Source organism: Arachis ipaensis, chromosome B1 (genome assembly GCF_059453495.1).
Source record: "Arachis ipaensis isolate K30076 ecotype BB chromosome B1, ASM5945349v1, whole genome shotgun sequence".
NCBI classification, from domain to species: Eukaryota; Viridiplantae; Streptophyta; class Magnoliopsida; order Fabales; family Fabaceae; genus Arachis; species Arachis ipaensis.
The window spans coordinates 9,010,191-9,031,154 of NC_142436.1; the positions used below are offsets into that span (position 1 = coordinate 9,010,191).

A 20,964-nucleotide genomic window follows, 5' to 3' on the forward strand; every position below is an offset into this window, starting at 1 on the left:
TGTTAGATTTAGAAAAAATAAATAATTTGTTTTTCTTAATAAAAATACTTTTTTTCAAAAGATGTATTTAAATAGGTTTTAAATTAAATAAAAGTATTTTTTTCACTCAATAAAGCTAATTCAAATTAGTATTAAGTGTTTGTTTTGGCGCTATTATTTTAATAAATTTTTTTTAATAAAAAATATCTTTTTTATTTTTTAGCATGGCAAAGTTCTAGTAGTAAAAGTAAAAGTATTAGAAAAATTTAAAAAAAATATTTTTTTGAAAAGCTGTAATTTACATTTTTTTTTAAAAATTATTTTTCATATAATAAATAAACAAAAAAGTATTTTTATATCGTTATACCGAAATATAATTAATAGATAAAAAGATATTTTTGCATGAGATGCCAAATATAAAATTAATTTTACTTTTTTATAAGATCTTTTAAAAAAAGATAACTCAAAAAAAGATCTTTTATTAAAAATTCACCTAAACAAGTCCTTAATCTTAAAAAAAAGTACTTTTATTAAAAAAATAAATTATTTTTCTTAAACTAACAATACTTTATTTTTAAAAAACAAAAATAAAAATATTTTTAATATTTATAAATTCTTTTTAAAAATCTATCTAAAACTCTAAATATAAAATAATTTTTATTTGTTAAAAAATATTTTTTAAATAATAAAAAATATAAATACTTTTTTTTTAAAAGCCAATCTAAATTATCCTAAAAAACATTCTTGGTGTTCAGAGAATATAAATACTTGTTCATGAAAATTAGAGATACTTTCAAGAAATTGCATTGCAAATGAAATGCATATTCTACGCATTGCAATGCAAATGCCACTGTAAATCTTATTGACAAACCAAACTGCTTGGAATTGTATTTCTCAAATGGAGTGACTTTATTCTTAAAATGAATTAGGCATAATTATCTAATTAAAAAATCTCATTCTCCTTAATTTTCTTTCCTGTTATTCAGAAAAAATCAAAAAAGAAAAAAAAAAATCTTGTTATCAATATATCCGAGACACAGAAAAGAAAAGGAAAAATGCAATCAAGAAAAAAGATTGTGTAAACTGTAAAGTAGTGGAAAAGATTAGTAAACGATGACTTATTGACTTCATCCCAATCTAAATGCGTAGTTTTAGCATGCAATTTTAGTAATCACTGATCAGTAATCAGGGATCAACAGTCACCTTCCCACTATTTCCATTTCTCAGTTGCCAGCTCCCTTTCACAAGCGTCTTTTTGAGCGCCATGAAATAAAATTGAAACATTTCTCCACCACCACCACCTCCACGACGATTAACCTCCCTGCTAATTCTCAATACATTTATTTTCTTAGGTTTACAACACACTCTCATTCTCTCTCTCTCTCTCTTTCTCTGTTTTTCTTTTTCAAGCTTCGTCATTTTCCCAGGTTTCCACATGTCCCTCCGTTCGCAAACCCCCAAAACCGTTCCCGTCTCACTGCGAGGGGCTTCGGCTGCTCACACCAACCAAAATGAAACTACCATCCCCAGCCTCGTGTCCGAGTTGCGAGCCACCTTCCTCACTCGTGATTTTGACCGAGTCGAACGCGCCTTGCTTGAGAGGGAATCACGCCTCGTCGCCGCGATTCAAGAGAAGGATCAGGAAATTGCGTCCCTAAAAGTGAAAGACAGTATCCACAGCTTGGATAAGTTGAACCTCGAATCACAGCTCAAGGAGTTCAGAAATGGAGGATCAAAGGTCCTCGTTGAGGTTAAGAAGGAGGAGAATGTTGATTCTGATACGAGCGGTGCTGGAAAGTGCATGCATTGTTTGGAGATGGAGAACGAATTGGAAAAAGAAAAGGGTGTGAGTGAGGCTCTTAGGGATAGGAACATGCAGTTGGAATTTGAAAAGTCTGAGCTCTTGGAAGAGAAGAAGAAATGGGATGATCAGAGATGTGTTGTTGACGATCTTAAGAAAAGGAACATCGAATTGGAAGCTGAAAAGTGTGGGTTATTGGAGGAGAAGAAGAAATGGGATGATGCTAAGGGTGGGATTGATGGGTTGAGGGAGGAGGAGAGACATGGTGCCGATGAGGCATCGGTTGAGTATTGGAAGAGGAAGTTCGTTGAATTGAGTGAGAGGGTTTCGAGGTTGGAGAGAGAGACTGCAGAGGATGAGGATGATGATGATGATGATGATGATGATGATGATGGAGGTGATGATGATGATGGAGGTGGTGGTGGTGGCGGCGATGATGGTGATAGGAGCAACATTGAAGAGAATAAAACGGATGTTGAGAAAGATGTTGTGGAAAGGAACGAAAATGTTGGTCTTTCTTCAAGGGATTCGGCTACACTAATCATACCAAGCAAAAATGGTGCTGGTGTTACTGCTGCTTCAGGTAATTGGATATATAATCTTGATTTTAATTGGAAATTAACTGAATTGGTAGAACTGGATGGAGTGCATGTAATTTGCAAAGCTTTGTGGATAGTGTATGGTATAATTTATAGGAAGAATCTATTTGTATATCTTTTTTTTTTCCTTGAAAAAAATGGTGGAAAATTTTACTAAAGGAAGTTGAGAACCTTGTGGGGTATAAAATCTGAGGATCAAAATTGAGTGTTCATATAGCGATACTAATTTTTTGTGTGAGGTTTAGGTCATGACTCTGATTTGTTTTGTAAAAAGTAAAACAATGGCGTTTTTGGTGATTGATTTTGTCAATATGAAACATAGAACTATATCAATTGGTGATTGTATTTTCTTTTGTATTTTGGGAATTTCATGTTGAGATAGTTCAAAGAAGGGAAAGTAAAAGTAAAGGGAAGGTTTAGATATTAAGGAAGGAGAGTTTAGTTAATTATTTGCATCATGGTTCTTTTGATATTAGATGAGAATCAAAGTTTGCATTTTTGTTTTGGAGGTAAGCTTATGCTGGTGTCTTCAGTTGGGTTAGACCTTTGTAACCATTTTTGTTGTATACTGCTTTTTCTGTTAGGCATGTTATTGAGTGCATGATATCCACATTTGCTTGAATCAGATATGGCATTACCTTCTATTCCATGGCATTAACATTTGCATTCAGTTTAAATCTTTTTGGAAGTTCATTTACTGTGATTATGATGAAATTACAAGTTCCAATATTTTCTGGTTGGCCACTTAGATTTTGTGAATTTTGTTTAACGCAGAGTTTTTGTCGGTGATCAATGTAGCATTAATCTCATTAGTAGATCAATCCATTTTGTGTTAGAACTGGTATCACATAGGGATAATGAATTAAGCCATAACCGAATTGAGCAGAGGATATGAAACATGCAACTGGTTTCTGTTTTATTTGAGTCATGTTGCCTTAAGTACTTTCGTTATGTTAAAGAAATGCCTATTCTCATATGCATGTCTAACTATGGTGGAAAGTGGAACTAAATGTGCTCAATTACCAAATTAACTAGATGCTGGATCTTCATGAATTCTGTAATAATAAATTAACAATTTGGCTTCAGAGTATTTCTTTTCATTTTCATAGCTTGCATATTCTGTTGGCAAATGTAATATCATGGCACTCTAACATATATCACTTTGTTTCCAGCAAAGGGAAGTTTGGGGACGGCAGGTTTCATCTACATAGACAGTGATGAAGATGAGTGCAATTCACAGCGAACATTGCAGAGGAAAGACACTAAGCCGAAGGTTATGGCGGATAATGAGATTCCGAGTTCTTCAGGTGCTGTCAAGCGAAAGCAGCGTCCAAGTGCTTCTATAAGTGATGTCGGTAGGAACAACGACGTCTTGGATGGCTCAGATTGTGATACTGCCAGTAACAGTTGCAGTTCTTCTGGTTCATTATATGATATGGATCAGCTTCCTTTGAGTTCACTTACAAGTAAAAAGAGAATGAGAACTGAGCCAGACACTCTTTTGGTTCGAACTCTTCACCAAAGTAAGTGACAAGCGTGTGCATAAGAAATATATGTAGGAAATATTGAATGTCTTGAATACATTCGCTTTTGCTGGGCATTTCGTGTTTTGTCTATATCAAAATGTAATGAAACGACCCCTTTGAAAAGAAAATGTCCAAAAGTACTTAATTTTGTTTCAATTTTAATAGCCTTCCCCTAGTCTCTTAGATCAATTCTTCTGGGAAAGCAAGAACTATATTTTCCACTATATGAGTATATGTTGCTTAAGATGTAGTCATGTAGATTATTTTATTTTTTGTTACATGAAGATCTATATTTTCTTCATAGGATTTCGATATAGTTATTGATCATATGCTTTATTATTTAGTGTCTTTCTCTTTCTTAAACATGGACGAGTATTTATCACTTCACTTCACAAGCTATCTTGTTGAAGATCTTATACTAAAGTATCTAGTCATAGATGTAAAAACAACTTAAAAAACCACCTCCTTGATGTTCTAGTCTGTTTCTGATGTGATAGCTAAAAGCTTACATTTATAATGATCTCATACTAGTTTGCAAGTGCTTTTCATTGAGAACCCATGTTTTCTTGCCCCATTGTGAACTGAGTTCATAATTCATTTATGCGTTTTATACTAACAAATTTATATCCTTATGTGATATTTTTAAGTTATTTAACGTTAACGTTAAAAAGTTAACCGCAAAAATATCATTAAAATATTTTCAAATGGTACAGAATAAGCAAAAAATATAAATTCTTTATAAGCAAATTGTTAGTGTATTTGATTCGAAATTTTGTAAGAGTGGTTATATAATTAATTAATTATTTAGAAAGCACATACAAAAACCAGAACTAAAATTTGATCTTTATATTTTTTTTATCATTTTTAAAAATGTTTTTGACCATTCACAAAAAATTGCAAAAAAATATTTACTTAATATAAAATTACCAAAGTATAAAGATAAAAATATTTTTTTTATCATAGTTACGAAAAAATAAAAAATCACATCAAAATTCAACTTCTAGAGTTTTATTTGAGAATATAACTTAACGATTTAATATTTTTCTTGATTTTTAAATTATTTTAAGATTATTTGGAGAGTTATTTTTTGTCTCCAATTTGATAATTGGTGACATTTTTGTGGTTTACTCTCATTTTTTTTATTGAACCAAATCACACCAAACCGAACCGGACCAAACCGCCAATACAAATGAAATGAATATCCTATCCCATGACCGATCCCCCTGCATAAACCCAAGCAGTAACACACACAAACCTGGTGATTTTCAATCTGCTGAACAGTGTTCGCTCTCTCAATCATTGAGTCAAGAGTATTTGTGCATGAAAACAGCTTTACATTGAACCACAACTACGGAGTTATATTTAGCTTGCAAAATTTCGAACTACTTAATGATAAATTTCAATGCTTTTCATTGATAGGAGGGGGATATTCTAATTACCATCCTTTCCAACTACATGGTAGACCTTGACTTGTTTGTGCCGGGTGAGTTATTTGCTCCAATCATTCTGATTCCTCTTTGTTTTTTCCTTGCCCTTCGTTTTCCCAGTTCGCTTTGTTTGCCGTTGATTATTACTCACGCTTCCTTGTCTCTGTCTTTATTATTGTTTTTGGTTTTAATTTCTATGCCCTCAAACTGTTTGATGAAATGCCACATTTATGCTTCCAAATAACGATGGGTCTGGTGAGTGATAGAATGCACTCATGTTTTCCCTTCCTTTTGATGCCTTGCGAATATCTAGCTCAGTGATGTTGATTGTTCTTCTAGAATTAACTAATTTTATTTATTCATTTATTTTTAAAAAGAAAAAAGTTGTAAGAATATTGTAGTTTGGTATGCTTGAGACCTATGTATATATAGCACCAAATTGTGTAGTAGAGTAACAGAAATTGTTAATTTTTGTTAACATCAGGAGAAGCATTATTAAGAACTTGGAAAAAGAGGTGGTAATGCTTTAGAGCAGTTAGTTTGTTCCGATGGGGTGGAGATCAAGATCCTACACTGGCCTCTTTCTGTCAGTAGTAAGGGTTGCGAAGTCACATTCGGTGCCAGTCTCTCAAAAGTGGGTATTATTCTGACTTTTTTTATGGATAATTGTTTATATATTTGTGTTTTGGTGAAATATTGGTTGAATGTCACATATGTGTTGCTCTTTTGGTCTTTCCAGGTCCAAAGTATTTTATTATTCAGCTCCGGGTGTTTTAAAAGGTTGTTTTAGTAATGGCTATGTGATGAATTTTCAAGGTTAGATTCACAATCTCCCACTGATAAAATTCTTAATTCCCGTTCACTTCGACTGGATGGCAGTAGTTAATTACTATATGTAGCAATTTGTATATTCATGATTAAATTTTTGAAAGAATGTAGAAGTTCTGGCTTACAATTTTTAAATTTATATTTGGAGGATCACTAACTAAATGCTTCTTTATTTTCTTCAGTTTTAGAATTTTGTGATTAAGAACATATCTCATTGATTTCCATGGAAGATTTGCATTATTTTGCTATATATTGTGCATCTTTTAAGGTTTTATCTTTTGGTAGAAAGTCGATAAATTGCAGACTAAATTCAGGTCTTGTGCAAACATAACAAATAAAAAGGGACTGCCCTAAAACATTGATTTTCTTTTCTTTACTTCACTGAAATTGGTTAGAAGGCTCAATTTGATCTCGAACTTGTTTAAATGACCTACTAAGTCACTAGCAAATGTTGAAGAGCTTCTTAATTCTTGACTATAAGTTATTATTGAAAGTTCCAATAATAGCTTATAGTAACTATGTAAGAGTGACAGAGAGATAATAGATAATACTGTATGCATTTATATACTATTTTCTTTGGCAACGTGTCTACCATATTTAATGATAGAAATCCCAAATAATTTGTAAGCAGGATTAAACTTGATCCCTTGCGTAGGAATTTGTTTTCCTCCTCAGACCATGATATTAACATGTCCCAAAATAAAAGATGACAAAGCATGAATATCCATATATATATATATATTCCTTTTGTGTTATGGAAAACAAAGACAAATAATTCCTCAAGAGGGGTCCTCCTTGGACCTTGATACTGGTTCTGGTTGTACTATGATTAGATGAGATTTTATGAAAAATGAAATGAGTTTCTTTTTTTATCCATGATTATTTATTTATTTATTATTCTTTTTTGTTGTGTTACATTGATAAATCTATTCATTACTTTGTTCTGTTTAACTAATTATCTGTATTTCCAGCAATTAGAACATATGCTCGAGGTGGACACAAAGGTTATGATCTCTTTAGCAGCAGAAAACCAGGGAGTGCAGATTTCAGGAAAGCCTGGGCGAAGGAGATGGATGAAGATAACACTCTATGGACAGGAAGCGAAGATGAAACTGATGAAGAAAAGGACTCAAAGAGTCATCTTGATAAAGAGATTAGGAAGGCAAGACAGCAAGCTAAAGAACATGCAGATCTGATCGATGCCGATGACAGTGATGAGTTAAGAAGTGTTTGGTCTGACACCGATGAAGAGAAGACGCTGTGGACTGGTGATGAAATGGACAGTGATGATGACATTCCTACAGAAGCTTATCCAAATGAAAAAAGTGATAAGTACATAGATAAATTGTTTGAGTTTGATGAAATGCCGAAATATAGAACCATCTCAGAGATGTTGAAAGCCGAACAAGAACCGGAGGAGTTGTCACCAGGAAAGCAAGCTCGGAAGATTGCTGTTGAGAATGCTCTCAAGAAACTAAAGAAAGGTCCAGATGGGAGGTACACCAATGTATGGGAAGCAATGAGTGACTTGGACATTCTTATTGGAGCATTTGAGAATGTTGTTTCAGGTCCAGAGTATGCAGAGCTTCGACAAGGAGGGCGTAAACAATTGAATATGCAGTTTTTCAAGGACATACAAGCACGTATGAGAGATCCAAATTACAAATTCTCACCTGAGTTGAAATTGAGACCAAAGAGTAAACTGGTCCCGAGAAAAAAATGGCAAAAAGCACAGGCTAGAAGGAGAAAAGCACAAAAGAGGTAAAAGCCAATGGGCTTACATTCTAGTTTACCTTTGTACTACTTATGCTACTTTTTTAAGGTAGTGTTTGTTTCCAGAGAGTGGGATTGGGACTTAGTATTGTTTTTGGTGACCCAAGACTAGAACTAAAATTTTAGTCCTAGAACACAAAATTCTCTTTAGTACCTCCAAAAAATGGGAACGCAGGGGGTTGAAATTTTTGGGAATGGAGATAGAAACTTTAATAACATTTCCTCTCAAAAATACTCTTATTTAACTTTTCAAATTCCAAATCTACTTTTTAATCTCCATTTATGTTAAACTAAATATAATATGGAGACAAAACTCAGTTCAGTACATTTTACATCAAACACAGTGCAAAGACTTAATTTAGTCTCTGTTTTTGAGTCTCAGTTTCCCTTCCAAACGTAGCCTAATAGATTAGAATACAAGAACAACAAAGGCTTATCCTATTAGGGTTGTTTCTGAGTTGGGGTTTTACAGGAAAAAGGGAAGGAAAGAAAAGGCTTATAGTGTTAAACTTTAAATTTTTTACATTACAATCCCCTTCTTTTCCTACTCTTCCCATCCCTCCAAAATGCCAGCTCGCAAACATAACTTAGGCAGGGTCGGCTACATAATTAAATGCATAGTTTAGTCAATTTATAGTTAAACCTTTTTTATATTGGATGAGAATGATGTATTCCAATGTATTAGATATTTCACTATTTAATCCATGCGTGAATATTCTTAGTGTATATATATACAGTGATGCAGAATTCTAGTAGTCATATTTAGTATGTATTATGTGTTTATTTGATTAGTCTTGAAGTCATGTCTCTCTTAGTTTTTAGCTCTTTGGAGTATATAATTTTATGGTTTCCAATGCTATGAAATTGAAATTCTAACCTATAGTACCGATGCTAGGAAAAGTATGCAGTCAAAACTGAAACAAATGTTAGTAGTGTGCCTAGTCTAGACTATAGCAAATGTCTAGGATAATAATTGATGTATTCTACTATACTAAGGATTTTTATTAATAGCAGCTTATAAATAAATTATTTTGTGTTTGAATATTTAGTTATAGAAGTACTTATTTTAAAGTTGTAGCGTTTGGATAAATAACTAAAAAAATACAATTTTTTTATACAAGAAAATAGATATTAAAATAGCGATGATAACAAATACTTTTCAATATTGAATGTTGATTTTACCTAACCTAGTCACTAAGATTACAATCGATTAGGCAATTGATTTTTTATTTGTTCTCTTATTAGTTCCATTTTTCTAGCGCTTTCAGCATTCGGTACTAGAAACTGGTTTTTCTACTTCACCTCACCCATAACGGTGTTCTTATATGTGGTGAATAGTAACAAAATTCTAATTCACAATAATCTTGATGGCAATGTCAAAGAAATTATTGTGTAGTTAGTATTTGTTGTTTTATTCTGTATAATATGGTAGGTGAAAATGAAAACAAATGTAAAATATGTGTCAATGTATATTTTGTTGCTGTTTTTTTTTTTTCGCTCCTGTTAGAACTCCCTCCTCCTTTATTGGGATCAAGAACTTGCTATAACTAACTATAAAAATAATAGCAAGCTATATAAAAATAAAATCACATGTGAAAAAATAAAATTAAAATTGAGATTTTATACCACACACAATATTAAATACAAATTTAATAATAAAAATAGTGGTAAAATGATAAAAAAAAATACCGGAGGGTCAATATTTTCAGCAAATGAATCATTACGTGAAAATGGTGGTGGAAGGCCAGTATTTCGAGTAGAAACAGAGAACATTTTTTACGGAAGTGATATAATGACTCATCGAGAAGAAGTAATATATTTCTACTTCTTAAAAAAGCTGTGAATTAATTTTTCGGAATAATTCAAAAGTAAAAAAAATAAAAAATAGCTTCTGTTATCTCCTAAACGTGCTCTAAATATATTAGGTGCATTTGGTAATTGTTGAACACAAATCATTTGGAGTGAAATAAAATTTCAATAAAAACAAATCAATTAGTAAGTCAGTATTTACTTAGATTTTGCTCTAAAAATTGTATGGTCATGCATGTAAGCAAGAAACTGGGTTGGTTTGTATACATGCTTAGTAGTACAAGCAATTAGTCCACACAATTCAATCTCTCTCACTTCCAAATTAGAATTCAGAACCTATACATACTTGATGTTATTCTTTCTTCAAAACATTCTACTTAATGATCTTGTCCTTGAAGGTGGTTTGCAAATATGAGGATGACAATTAGGGTTGTTCTCATAATTTTTACCAAATTCCATTCCCCCATACCCATATTGCTGTACAACAAGCACAGAAGAGTAGGAACCAAAGCTATTTGATGCCACTAAGTCCCCAATAACACCTAGTTCAGGGAAATCAGTCCAATCCAACATTTCGGACAACACCCTTGAGTGCCTACCTTTCCCTTGTCCCAAAACATATAAATCATAACGCTTTTGATCAAATTCATTAACCACTCTAGGGATATCATCATCACTTTCCACATATCTCTCTTCATACTTTATTGTATCCTTATTGTTCACTCCCATAATCCTAAAATTATTCACACAGCTATCATCCAACTCTCGTTCCTTATTCTTATCTAGCACTGCTGATAGTAGTTCCTCATGGCCAGATTCCTTTTTTTGATCCTCCATTGCAGCTTTGCCACACAAAATAATCCTCACCATACTGAGTTGTATCCTATGGTGTCCTGCCATCCTCCACGCAATAGCCAAGGCTTCGCGATCATCAGGACCCCCAATGAATAACATGATGATGTGCAAATTGGCATTCAACAATGAATTAAGGCCGCGATCAACGAAGAGCCCCACGGAGCATGGCGCATCTTTCATCACATTCTGGTTTATCTCGCCAAACACCTCTTTAGTTACCTCTAAGTTGCCTTCGGAGCTCCAGTGCTTGTGAAAAGGAAGGAGAACCAATGATGCTTGTTTCTCCATTGCTAGATTGTATATGTCACGGTTAATTGTCGCGAAAGGTGACATGATCATGCTGGTTTCAGCATGGTTGCCGCTATGCACTTGTGCAAAGAAATGGATATGACTTGCTATCGTTTCCATGTCCTCAAATGATTGTGATTGTGATTGTGATTGTGAGAATCCGAGCGAGCTTTGATGCTCGAGCTGAGCAGAGACAAGGCTAGTGACACGACCTTTGAGCTCAACGAGTTGAACTGCTGTCACTCGCAAAGAGGAGACACTGATACCACTTAAGGCTTCTAGGATATTCACCATTCCGCTGGCATGGCGAGGATTGTGCACACAAACCAAGATTCGAACTTCTGTTTGAAACCCTAGGTTTTGTATGGTCCTTAGCATGTTCATCCTATAGGCCGTTTTTGGCCTGTAAATGACGTTGATTATTGGAGACACCATGAAAGTCATTATCAGAATAGTAAGCGTCATGATTGAGAATGCGTACGCACTTATAAGCTGAAATGGGGAAAAAAGAATAAATGCATCAGTGTATTGATCAATAGAAAGTGAAAGTCTTATAAAAATATAAAAAATGATAAAAATAAGTGTCATTTCTAAAGTATACTGCTATTTAAATATGACCATGATAATAGAAAGTGATAAAATTATCTCTATCTAGTTTCAAATAACTAAAATAGTAATGGGAGATATAATTTATCTGATATAGAGGAGAAGACAAACTATGAAGTATTTACAGAGCACATTAATCTTTTATGCTCTCGCCATTAATCAAGTGGCGTTTTAGATGAACATACAAGATAACAATGAGTTGATGATATTATTAAGTGTGTTATATGGGATAATCCAGATTTAGATATTGTCACATCCAATATCAGTATTTGTAGGTCTTTGGCGTCATTAAATGAAATGGATTAATTTTTATTACAACTGTGATTCCATATATTTGAAACATTAATCTCAGATACCATTTGTCATTTATACATTGAGGGATTTAGACAAAAAACCACAAGAGTTATATATATACTTAGAATAAACTACCGTTTTTTACTATAAAAGATTTAAGCACTGAAAATTTTAATAATAAAAGATATAAATTGACTTGAGATCTATTAAAAAATAGATGAGTTCAACAAATTAATTTAAAATAGATCATTGGTTGGGTAGTTTTGTCAAATGATTTGGATAGTTTTGTTGAACTAGCTCAATTATCAAAATGAATCAGTTTATAGTTTTCATGATTAGAGTCATTAATATTTGAATTTTTCATGATAAGAAACAATAATTTATAGTCTAAGTTATTCAAACTATGTCCAACAATACTATATATACTCAAGATTAGATGAACAGAAAAAATATAGAGCATTTTTCTAATCAATTTAACCACCTTATTATCCCATGCAATGTTGAGCACTATGAGTGACAAGACGCCTTTGGTGTTCATAAGCAACCCAAAAGCCAAACTCTCTCTGAAAGGCATACCATAATAGCGAGTAACTGCAAATGTTGTAACAATCTTTGTGAAGATAGACAAGATCACTATAACAATAAAACCCAAATCTACAGTCTGCAAAACCTTAACTATATTGCACCTCAAGCCACCACTGAAAAAGAACAAGGGTGCTAAGTATCTAGATCCAAAATCATCCGATCTCTCCATCAACATCTCGGTGAAGCTTCCTCGTGGAATGGCAAGTCCGTAAATCAACGCCCCGACGAGGGGATTCACGCCGAGGATGTCGGTAAGCCCCGTGCAAGCGAAAAGCCCCATGATCACAAATGACAACTGGTAATTGGTCCAGTCATGCTTGTTTGGTTTCTTGGCCACTATCTTCTCTAGCAAAGGGCGTAACACAAAGTGGCTTAAGAGAATAAAAGCTATGACACATAGCATTGAGAAAATTGCTCTATAACCATTAACAAGAAATGGAAACACCAATGCAAACATAATCCAGTTATAGAAGTCATTGTGTGTTGCTACTGTTAATGCCAATTTTCCAAGCCTAGTGTAGAGAAGTTTAAGGTCCACAAGAATGTTAGCAAGAACAGGGAACCCTGTGATACTAAGAACCATAGACCATATAAAATAGCATTGGGGTCTATTATACTCGTATGTTTCAACATAATTTTTTAAGAATTTCTTGTCCACTATTATTACCAAAGAATAAATTCCAGTTCCCAATATCATTGGAATCAGAGTGCTGCAAATTGCAATTATTGTGGGCTTCTTAGGTGCTCTTAAAACAAAATCTAAGTTCATCTCAAGCCCAGCCATGAAGACATAGAAGATGAGACCCACTTGTGCTATGGTTGAAACAGCAACTAGAATCTGTATAGGGAGAAAATCTTGAAATAACTTATTACTCCCTCCCAATTGAAATATTGAACTTAGCAACATACCTGCCTATTGCAATAAAATATAAATTAGTTTGGCCTAAATAGTAGAAGGCAAATAAGGTTTTTTCTTTTCTTTTCTCTTTACAATGGAAAAAAAAATTATGTAGTGATACAAATGCATTAGGGTTTTTAGGTGGATACATGCTATAATGTCAATGCTGTGGTTGTTATAGTGGCTATGTTACCTTAAAAACTGTTATACTAAAATTAAAATAACATCTTTTACTGATAAACAATGTATTTTAATTTAGAAAATAAAAGAAAAAATATTATCAAAATATAATGGTGTTACTTTAATTTTAACAGTATTTGTATAAACTTTTATAGACACTATAGCTATACACACCATAAACTCCACCTTTCTAGTGAATTCAAGTTCTAATTTTTAGTGATAGTATAATAGACACGGAAATAGACATGAATAATGTAAAGCTCATATATTTTTGTCTTAAAAAAAATAAACGTGAAGTTTCTATTGAAAACAAAAAGTTTCTATTTCCTTATCTTTATTTTTCAACTGCTAAACTAAAATATATGTAAAAAGTTGCTACTTCATTATGATTTGTAAATTTCTAACAACATCATATTTTTTTTTGGAAAAGTATAGATAACCAACAAGATTTTTGAACAATGTGTAAACAATGTGAATTAATAGGGTTAAAAGAGTAAATTTAATTAGTAGCATTAATTTAGAGTGTAGTGTATTTTCATTTGATTGGTGGTTATTCATGTTGTTCAAAATTTTCATTGTTCTCCTAGCACTCCCCTTTTTTTTTTCTATGATACTATTATTTAGTGATTTTTGTTATCTGTACCCAAATCTTACTATCAAGATCTAGTCTCATTACTGAAATAAGAAAGATAATAAATGCTAGTTTTTTTTATTGTTGAATTATAAACTCGACCAAAACGGGAAGAAAAGACATAAACAAAGCCTAATATTTTTAAATTCATTTGTTAAATTTCATTAAAATGCATTTGTATTCTCCAATATTTATGTTTCCTTTCCATGGTTTTGTGCTACTCTAATAATGTCACAAAATAAACTAACATGTAATTGAATAATACCCAAAAGAAAATAGAAAATAAAAGAAAATAAGAAGTTGTTATGATGCGACTTACAAGAAGATCAGAAACAAGATGAGGCTGACTTAAGGGTCTGAGGAGGTAGTATACCAAACGCGAGCTAAAAACAACGGTAATGGTTTCATAGATAAATAAAGGTAAATAATTCTTTAACAGGTCCTGTGATTTCCATATGGAATTGGGATAATTCACGGTTTCATTGTAGCAAATTGGAAAACAATCATCATTGTTACCCATAATAACTTCAATTCTGTTGATGTGTTAACTTCTTGTTTTGATGGATTTTGATGACAAGGGAAAAGGAATAAAAGCAATTGAGATGGAAAGTTGTAAGGAAAATTAAATGTAATTGCTTTGTTTCTTTGCTGGAATAAGTTTTCTTGGTACCCTTCTCTTCATCAAGCATGGTGTGTAGATTCCTAATAACTTTCTCTACTTTTGTTTCTCTGTCTCACAAGTTCACAAATCGGTAACTAGTTTTGTTCCTCATTATTTTGTCTATTATTAGAATAGTTCAAGCTAGTTCTTAAAATTAGTTCATTACTATTATTGGGGTTCTAATCTAATTTGTCTTTTTTTTTTTTACCATAAACATAATTATTATTTTCATTTTAAATCACGTGCTGCTAAATTTTCATACGCAATCATTTTAAATTGGTTTTTTATTCATCAGAATTTTAACATCTGCATGTAACTTTTTTTTTCCCGATAGAAATACCAATATAATGAAACCTTTCTAAGTTAATACTGTTGTGAAATAAAAGATATATATATATAAAGATGTATAAATAGAAGACTCTAGTATTAAAATAATTAGCTCAATAATAATTTATATATATATATAATAATATTATATGTTGTAATGTGTATATATATATACAAAGATAGAAAGAAGTATTAAAAATAAAGAGAGAGAGAATTGCATATGTTTATTGTTACTATCTCAATATAATAAAGATGATTAATATTGCTATTAATATTATATGTAAAGAGTAATAGAAAAGAGAATTTAGAATACTAATAAAATAAAAGAAGAGAAAAAATTGTAGTAGAAATATAAAGAGAAGAGTATTTGATTGCAACATAAAGAGAGAATTGATTTTATTATTACTTGCTTGTGTCTTATATCCCTCAGATGGCTTCTCTATTTATAAGCCAACGAGGTTTGCTTTTTCAACTTAATTCTTATTGGAAAAGGAATTCAACCGCCCATATTAATGGGCATCTAATGTGATCTTATCACAACACTCCCGCTTAGATGCCCATTTAAAATTATTGCCTCGTTAAAACCTTACTAAAGGAAAATCCTGTGGGAAAAACCTTAGTGAAGGAAAAAGAGTACAATATCCTTTGTGATGGGAACTGCCTCATTAAAAACCTTGTCAAGAAAAATCCAATGGGAAAAAAACTTGACCAAGAAAAAAAGAGTACAATCTCCCCCTCTTGCTGACATTATTTAATGTCTCGAAGTCGGCGCATCCCAATCTCATGTACCAGTCTTTCAAAGGAGGATTTTGGGAGTGACTTTGTGAATAAATCTGCCAGATTGTCACTTGAACGGATCTGTTGGACATCAATTGTCCCTTGATTTTGAAGGTCATGAGTGAAGAAGAATTTTGGAGAAATATGTTTTGTTCTATCACCTTTGATGTATCTACCTTTAAGTTGAGCAATGCATGCTGTATTATCTTCAAACAGGACAGTTGGAGCTATCTTATGATCAATCAGTCCACATGATGACAGAATATATTGAATCAGACTCCTCAGCCAAAAACACTCGCGACTAGCTTCATGAATCGCTAGTATTTCAGCATGATTAGAGGACGTTGCTGCTATCGTTGTTTCGTGGATCTCCATGATATAGCTGTACCACCATATGTGAACAGGTATCCTGTTTGAGATCTCCCTTTATGTGGATCAGACAGGTATCCGGCATCTGCATAGCCAACTAGTTGTGACTTGGATCCATAGGGATAAAACAATCCCATATCAACCGTTCCATGAAGATATCGAAAAATTTGTTTGATTCCACTCCAATGTCTTCTGGTTGCTAGTAAATTCACCGCGAATGATATGTCAGGTCGCGTATTATTAGCAAGATACATTAGTGCTCCAATGGCACTAAGATATGGTACTTCAGGACCAAGGATATCTTCATTTTCTTCTTTAGGACGGAATTGATCCTTTTTCACATCCAAAGATCTTACGATCATTGGGGTACTTAATGGATGTGACTTATCCATATAAAATCTTTTCAAGATCTTTTCTGTGTATGTTGTTTGATGAATAAAGATCCCACTTTTTATATGCTCGATCTGCAGGCCGAGACAAAATTTAGTCTTTCCAAGATCTTTCATCTCAAACTCTTCTTTTAGAATTTTTATAATTGTTGGAATCTCTTCAGGAGTCCCAATGATATTTAAATCATCAACGTACACAGCAATTATAATGAATCCAGATGCAGATTTCTTTATGAAAATACACGGGCAGATATCATCATTCTTGAATCCGTTTTTGGCCAGATACTCAGTAAGACGATTATACCACATTCGTCCAGATTGCTTTAGACCATATAAAGATCTTTGCAATTTGACTGAGTATAACCCTTGCGAATATTCATTAGATGGTTTAGATATCTTTAGTCCTTCAGGGACTTTCATATAGATATCCCGATCTAATGAGCCGTATAAGTAGGCTGTTACTACATCCATTAAATGCATATGCAGTTTATGATATGCAAATAAACTGACCAAATAACGCAATGTTATCGCATCCACTACAGGGGAATACGTTTCTTCATAATCTATACCGGGCCTTTGTGAAAAGCCTTGTGCCACAAGTCGGGCTTTATAGCGCACAACTTCATTTTTCTCATTTCGTTTTCTCACAAATACCCATTTGTATTCAACAGGTTTTACATCTGCAGGTGTACGGACTACAGGTCCAAAGACTTCACGTTTTGCAAGTGAGTCTAATTCAGCCTTCATGGTTGCTTCCCATTTTGGCCAATCATTTCTTTGTCGACATTATTCAACTGATCTTGGCTCAAGATCCTTACTTTCATGCATGATATCTAATGCCACATTATATGCAAATATTTCATTGACAATTGTCTTATTTCGGTCCCATTTCTCTCCTGTAAAGACATAATTTATCGAGATCTCGTCATTTTCACAATTTTCAGGTACCTGAACATCTTCTGGCGTTATATCAGAATTTTGGACAACTGCAGGTGTCTCTACTATGTCTTTTTCAACAGAAATATTATTTACCTCTTTTCTTTTTCGAGGATTTTTGTCTTTGGAACCGACAGGCCTGCCACACTTCTGGCGTGAATTTGCTTCAGTGGCTACTTGTCCTACTGGGACATCAATTCGAATTGGGGCATTTTTCACTGGTATATAAGATTTAGTTATCCTCTTTGTATCGGAAAATGCATCAGGAAAATCATTCGCTATTCTTTGCAAATGTATAATCTTTTGAACTTCCAGTTCACATTGCCCTGATCGAGGATCTAAATGCATCAATGATGATGCATTCCAGTTAAGCTCCTTTTCAGGAAGCTTATTCTCTCCCCCTAATGTTGGAAATTTTGATTCATCAAAATGACAATCCGCAAACCGGGCTTTAAATACAACTCCAGTTTGTATCTCAAGATACCTCACTATAGAGGGAGAATCATATCCAACATATATTCCCAATTTTCTTTGGGGTCCCATTTTGGTGCGATTAGGTGGTGCAATGAGAACATATATCGCACACCCAAATATTCTTAAATGGGAAACATTTGGCTGCTTGCCAAAAGCTAATTGCATAGGAGAGAATTGATGATAACTCGTTGGCCTCAAACGAATAAGTGCTGCGGCATGTAAAATAGCATGCCCCCAAACCGAGGTTGGGAGATTTGTTCTCATAAGCAAGGGTCTAGCAATTAATTGGAGGCGCTTAATAAGTGATTCTGCTAACCCATTTTGCATGTGAACATAAGCTACTGGATGTTCAACACTTATTCCATTAGCCATACAATAAGCATCAAAAGCTTGGGAAGTAAATTCACCAGCATTATCAAGACGAATTGCTTTGATTGGATTTTCTGGAAATTGTGCTTTTAATCGAATAATTTGAGCCAATAATCTCGCAAACGCCAGGTTGCGAGAAGATAATAAGCACACATGTGACCATCTCGAAGATGCGTCTATTAGGACCATAAAATATCTAAAAGATCCAGATGGTGGATGAATAGGTCCACATATATCACCTTGAATCCTTTCCAGGAATTCAAGAGACTCAAATCCAATCTTTACTGGTGATGGCCTTAAAATTAACTTTCCTTGAGAACAGCAGCACAACAAAATTCACTAGTTTTAAGAATCTTCTGGTTCTTTAGTGAATGTCCATGAGAGTTTTCAATAATTCTTCTCATCATGGTTGTTCTCGGATGACCCAATCGGTCGTGCCAAGTCATGAATTCATTTGGGCTAATAAACTTCTGGTTTACAGTGGCATGTGATTCAATTGCACTAATCTTGGTATAATACAACCCAGATGAAAGTGAGGGTAATTTCTAATATAACTTTCTTATTTGAATCATGAGTTGTGATACATAAATACTCATGATTTCCCTCATTCATCGTCTCAACATGATATCCATTTCGGCGAATATCTTTGAAACTCAACAAGTTCCTCAGAGACTTGGTAGATAATAGTGCATTATTTATTATAAATTTTGTTCCTCTAGGAAACAAAATTATAGCTCTTCCGGAGCCTTCTATCACATTGCCTGAGCCAATAATAGTATTAACATATTCCTCTTTTGGCACAAGATGGGTAAAATATATATCACTTTTGAGAATAGTGTGCGAACTTGCACTATCCGCAAGGCATACATCTTCATTACATATCCTTGCCATTCTCTTCAAAAACAAATAATAATAAAATGAGTAGTATGCACAGATAAATTGAATACTTGATCAGAATTATTTTTCTAAGAAATACTGTATAAAATAATGTCATATACTAAAATTTTATTTTAAAATTTGACACATTTAATAATTTCAAAATTCATAAACATTAATATTTCATTATTTATGTACATCACATTTGAAACTTAAATACATAGAAAATAAAACTTAACAATAAATTCTTTACATTATTTATTTACATAGATACTTCACAATTTCACATATTAAACTATTCCATCATTGATTAAATAGCCAATATTTCCTTCAGGGTCCTCAAAGAAATCAGATACATCATAATGAGTGGTGGAATTTTCTGCATCATTTGAAACGAAATTCGACTCTTTTCCCTTATCGTCCTTTTTCAAAGATGCCTGGTAAAGATCAACTAGGTGCCTTGGGGTACGACAGGTACGAGACCAATGGCCCTTTCCACCACAACGGAAACACTTATCCTCTGTTGATTTACTCTGCCCGATATTTCTTTCTCTATCCCACTTCTGGTGAGATCCTCTCTTTTGAACATAATTCTTTTTCCTTCTATAATTTTTCTTGTTATTAAAAGCTTGCCATTTACCTCTTCTGGGGTAATGATTTGCCGCATTTACTTCAGGAAATGGGGCGGCGCCAGCTGGGCGCGCTTCATGATTTTTCAATAACAACTCATTGTTGCGTTTGGCAACAAGAAGGCAAGAAATTAACTCAGAATATTTTTTAAACCCTTTCTCTCGATACTGCTGCTGCAGGAGCACATTCGAGGCATGGAAGGTTGAGAAAGTTTTCTCCAACATATCATGATCAGTTATTTTTTCCCCACACAAATTCATTCGTGAGGTGATTCGAAACATTGCAGAATTATATTCATTTATAGATTTAAAATCTTGTAAACGCAAATGCGTCCATTCATATCGGGCTTGAGGAAGTATCACCGTTTTCTGATGATTATACCTTTCTTCAAGGTCTTTCCAAAGATCTGCAGGATCTTTTAATGTAAGATATTCATTTTTCAATCCTTCGTCAAGATGACGACGAAGAAAAATCATGGCTTTAGCTTTATCCTTCTGGGATGCATTATTTTCAGCCTTAATGGTATCTCCAAGATCCATTGAATCAAGATGGATTTCAGTATCTAGTATCCATGATAAATAATTATTTCCAGATATATCAAGAGCATTGAATTCAAGATGAGAGAGTTTCGACATAATGAAAATTTGTTACCTGAGTCTTCCTAAAAATTTGATCAGAGTCTCGTGCTGATAATGTATTGTGAAATAAAAGATATATATATATATATATATATAAAGATGTATAAATAGAAGACTCTAGTATTAAAATAATTAGCTCAATAATAATTTATATATATATATATATAATAATATTATATGTTGTAATGTGTATATATATACAAAGATAGAAAGAAGTATTAAAAATAAAGAGAGAGAGAATTGCATATGTTTATTGTTACTATCTCAATATAATAAAGATGATTAATATTGCTATTAATATTATATGTAAAGAGTAATAGAAAAGAGAATTTAGAATACTAATAAAATAAAAGAAAAGAAAGAATTGTAGTAGAAATATAAAGAGAAGAGTATTTGATTGCAACATAAAGAGAGAATTGATTTTATTATTACTTGCTTG

General features: G+C 33.0%; 4 protein-coding genes across 7 annotated transcripts; 2 read left to right on the forward strand and 2 right to left on the reverse strand.

The window, feature by feature from the left end:
- Positions 1–1,126: 1,126 nt before the first annotated feature.
- On the forward strand, positions 1,127–4,050 carry LOC107618786 (uncharacterized). The gene is made up of 2 exons (XM_016320979.3): positions 1,127–2,363; positions 3,552–4,050. Exons 1-2 carry the CDS (start codon positions 1,415–1,417, stop codon positions 3,908–3,910), a joined length of 1,308 nt encoding a protein of 435 aa, XP_016176465.1. The 5' UTR covers positions 1,127–1,414; the 3' UTR covers positions 3,911–4,050.
- A 1,071-nt stretch (positions 4,051–5,121) lies between these two features.
- Positions 5,122–8,692, forward strand: LOC107618930 (uncharacterized). 4 transcript variants are annotated; one of them, XM_021117098.2, is made up of 4 exons: positions 5,122–5,388; positions 5,817–5,970; positions 6,072–6,148; positions 7,132–8,692. In XM_021117098.2, the coding sequence occupies exons 3-4, from the start codon at positions 6,136–6,138 to the stop codon at positions 7,923–7,925; spliced, it is 807 nt and encodes a 268-aa protein (XP_020972757.1). In that variant the 5' UTR covers positions 5,122–5,388; positions 5,817–5,970; positions 6,072–6,135; the 3' UTR covers positions 7,926–8,692. The 4 variants fall into 4 exon arrangements, with proteins under 4 accessions (XP_020972757.1, XP_016176639.1, XP_088357100.1 ...); XM_016321153.3 differs by having other exon boundaries at positions 5,817–5,966; XM_088500974.1 differs by having other exon boundaries at positions 5,131–5,388; positions 5,817–5,966; positions 7,139–8,692.
- Positions 8,693–10,105: 1,413 nt separating this feature from the next.
- LOC107645725 (cation/H(+) antiporter 15-like) lies at positions 10,106–13,154 on the reverse strand. Its single transcript, XM_016349812.3, has 2 exons — positions 12,267–13,154; positions 10,106–11,377 (listed from the first exon to the last, which is right to left on the reverse strand). Exons 1-2 carry the CDS (start codon positions 13,152–13,154, stop codon positions 10,106–10,108), a joined length of 2,160 nt encoding a protein of 719 aa, XP_016205298.3.
- Positions 13,155–19,547: 6,393 nt separating this feature from the next.
- LOC148575663 (uncharacterized) lies at positions 19,548–20,522 on the reverse strand. Its single transcript, XM_088501931.1, has one exon. It carries the CDS (start codon positions 20,520–20,522, stop codon positions 19,548–19,550), a length of 975 nt encoding a protein of 324 aa, XP_088358057.1.
- Positions 20,523–20,964: the final 442 nt, after the last annotated feature.

What these genes read in the sequence shown, in the direction of transcription:
- LOC107618786 (XM_016320979.3), top strand. Translation starts at nt 1,415, where the DNA reads ATGTCCCTCCGTTCGCAAACCCCCAAAACCGTTCCCGTCTCACTGCGA. An exon ending in TGGTGTTACTGCTGCTTCAG is followed by an intron (nt 2,364 to 3,551) that starts GTAATTGGATAT and finishes CTTTGTTTCCAG; the next exon opens with CAAAGGGAAGTTTGGGGACG.
- LOC107618930 (XM_016321153.3), top strand. Translation starts at nt 5,881, where the DNA reads ATGGGGTGGAGATCAAGATCCTACACTGGCCTCTTTCTGTCAGTAGTA. An exon ending in TCGGTGCCAGTCTCTCAAAA is followed by an intron (nt 5,967 to 6,071) that starts GTGGGTATTATT and finishes TGGTCTTTCCAG; the next exon opens with GTCCAAAGTATTTTATTATT. An exon ending in CTATGTGATGAATTTTCAAG is followed by an intron (nt 6,149 to 7,131) that starts GTTAGATTCACA and finishes CTGTATTTCCAG; the next exon opens with CAATTAGAACATATGCTCGA.
- LOC107645725 (XM_016349812.3), bottom strand. Translation starts at nt 13,154, where the DNA reads ATGGCTGGGCTTGAGATGAACTTAGATTTTGTTTTAAGAGCACCTAAG. An exon ending in ACATTGCATGGGATAATAAG is followed by an intron (nt 11,378 to 12,266) that starts GTGGTTAAATTG and finishes TCCCCATTTCAG; the next exon opens with CTTATAAGTGCGTACGCATT.
- LOC148575663 (XM_088501931.1), bottom strand. Translation starts at nt 20,522, where the DNA reads ATGTCGAAACTCTCTCATCTTGAATTCAATGCTCTTGATATATCTGGA.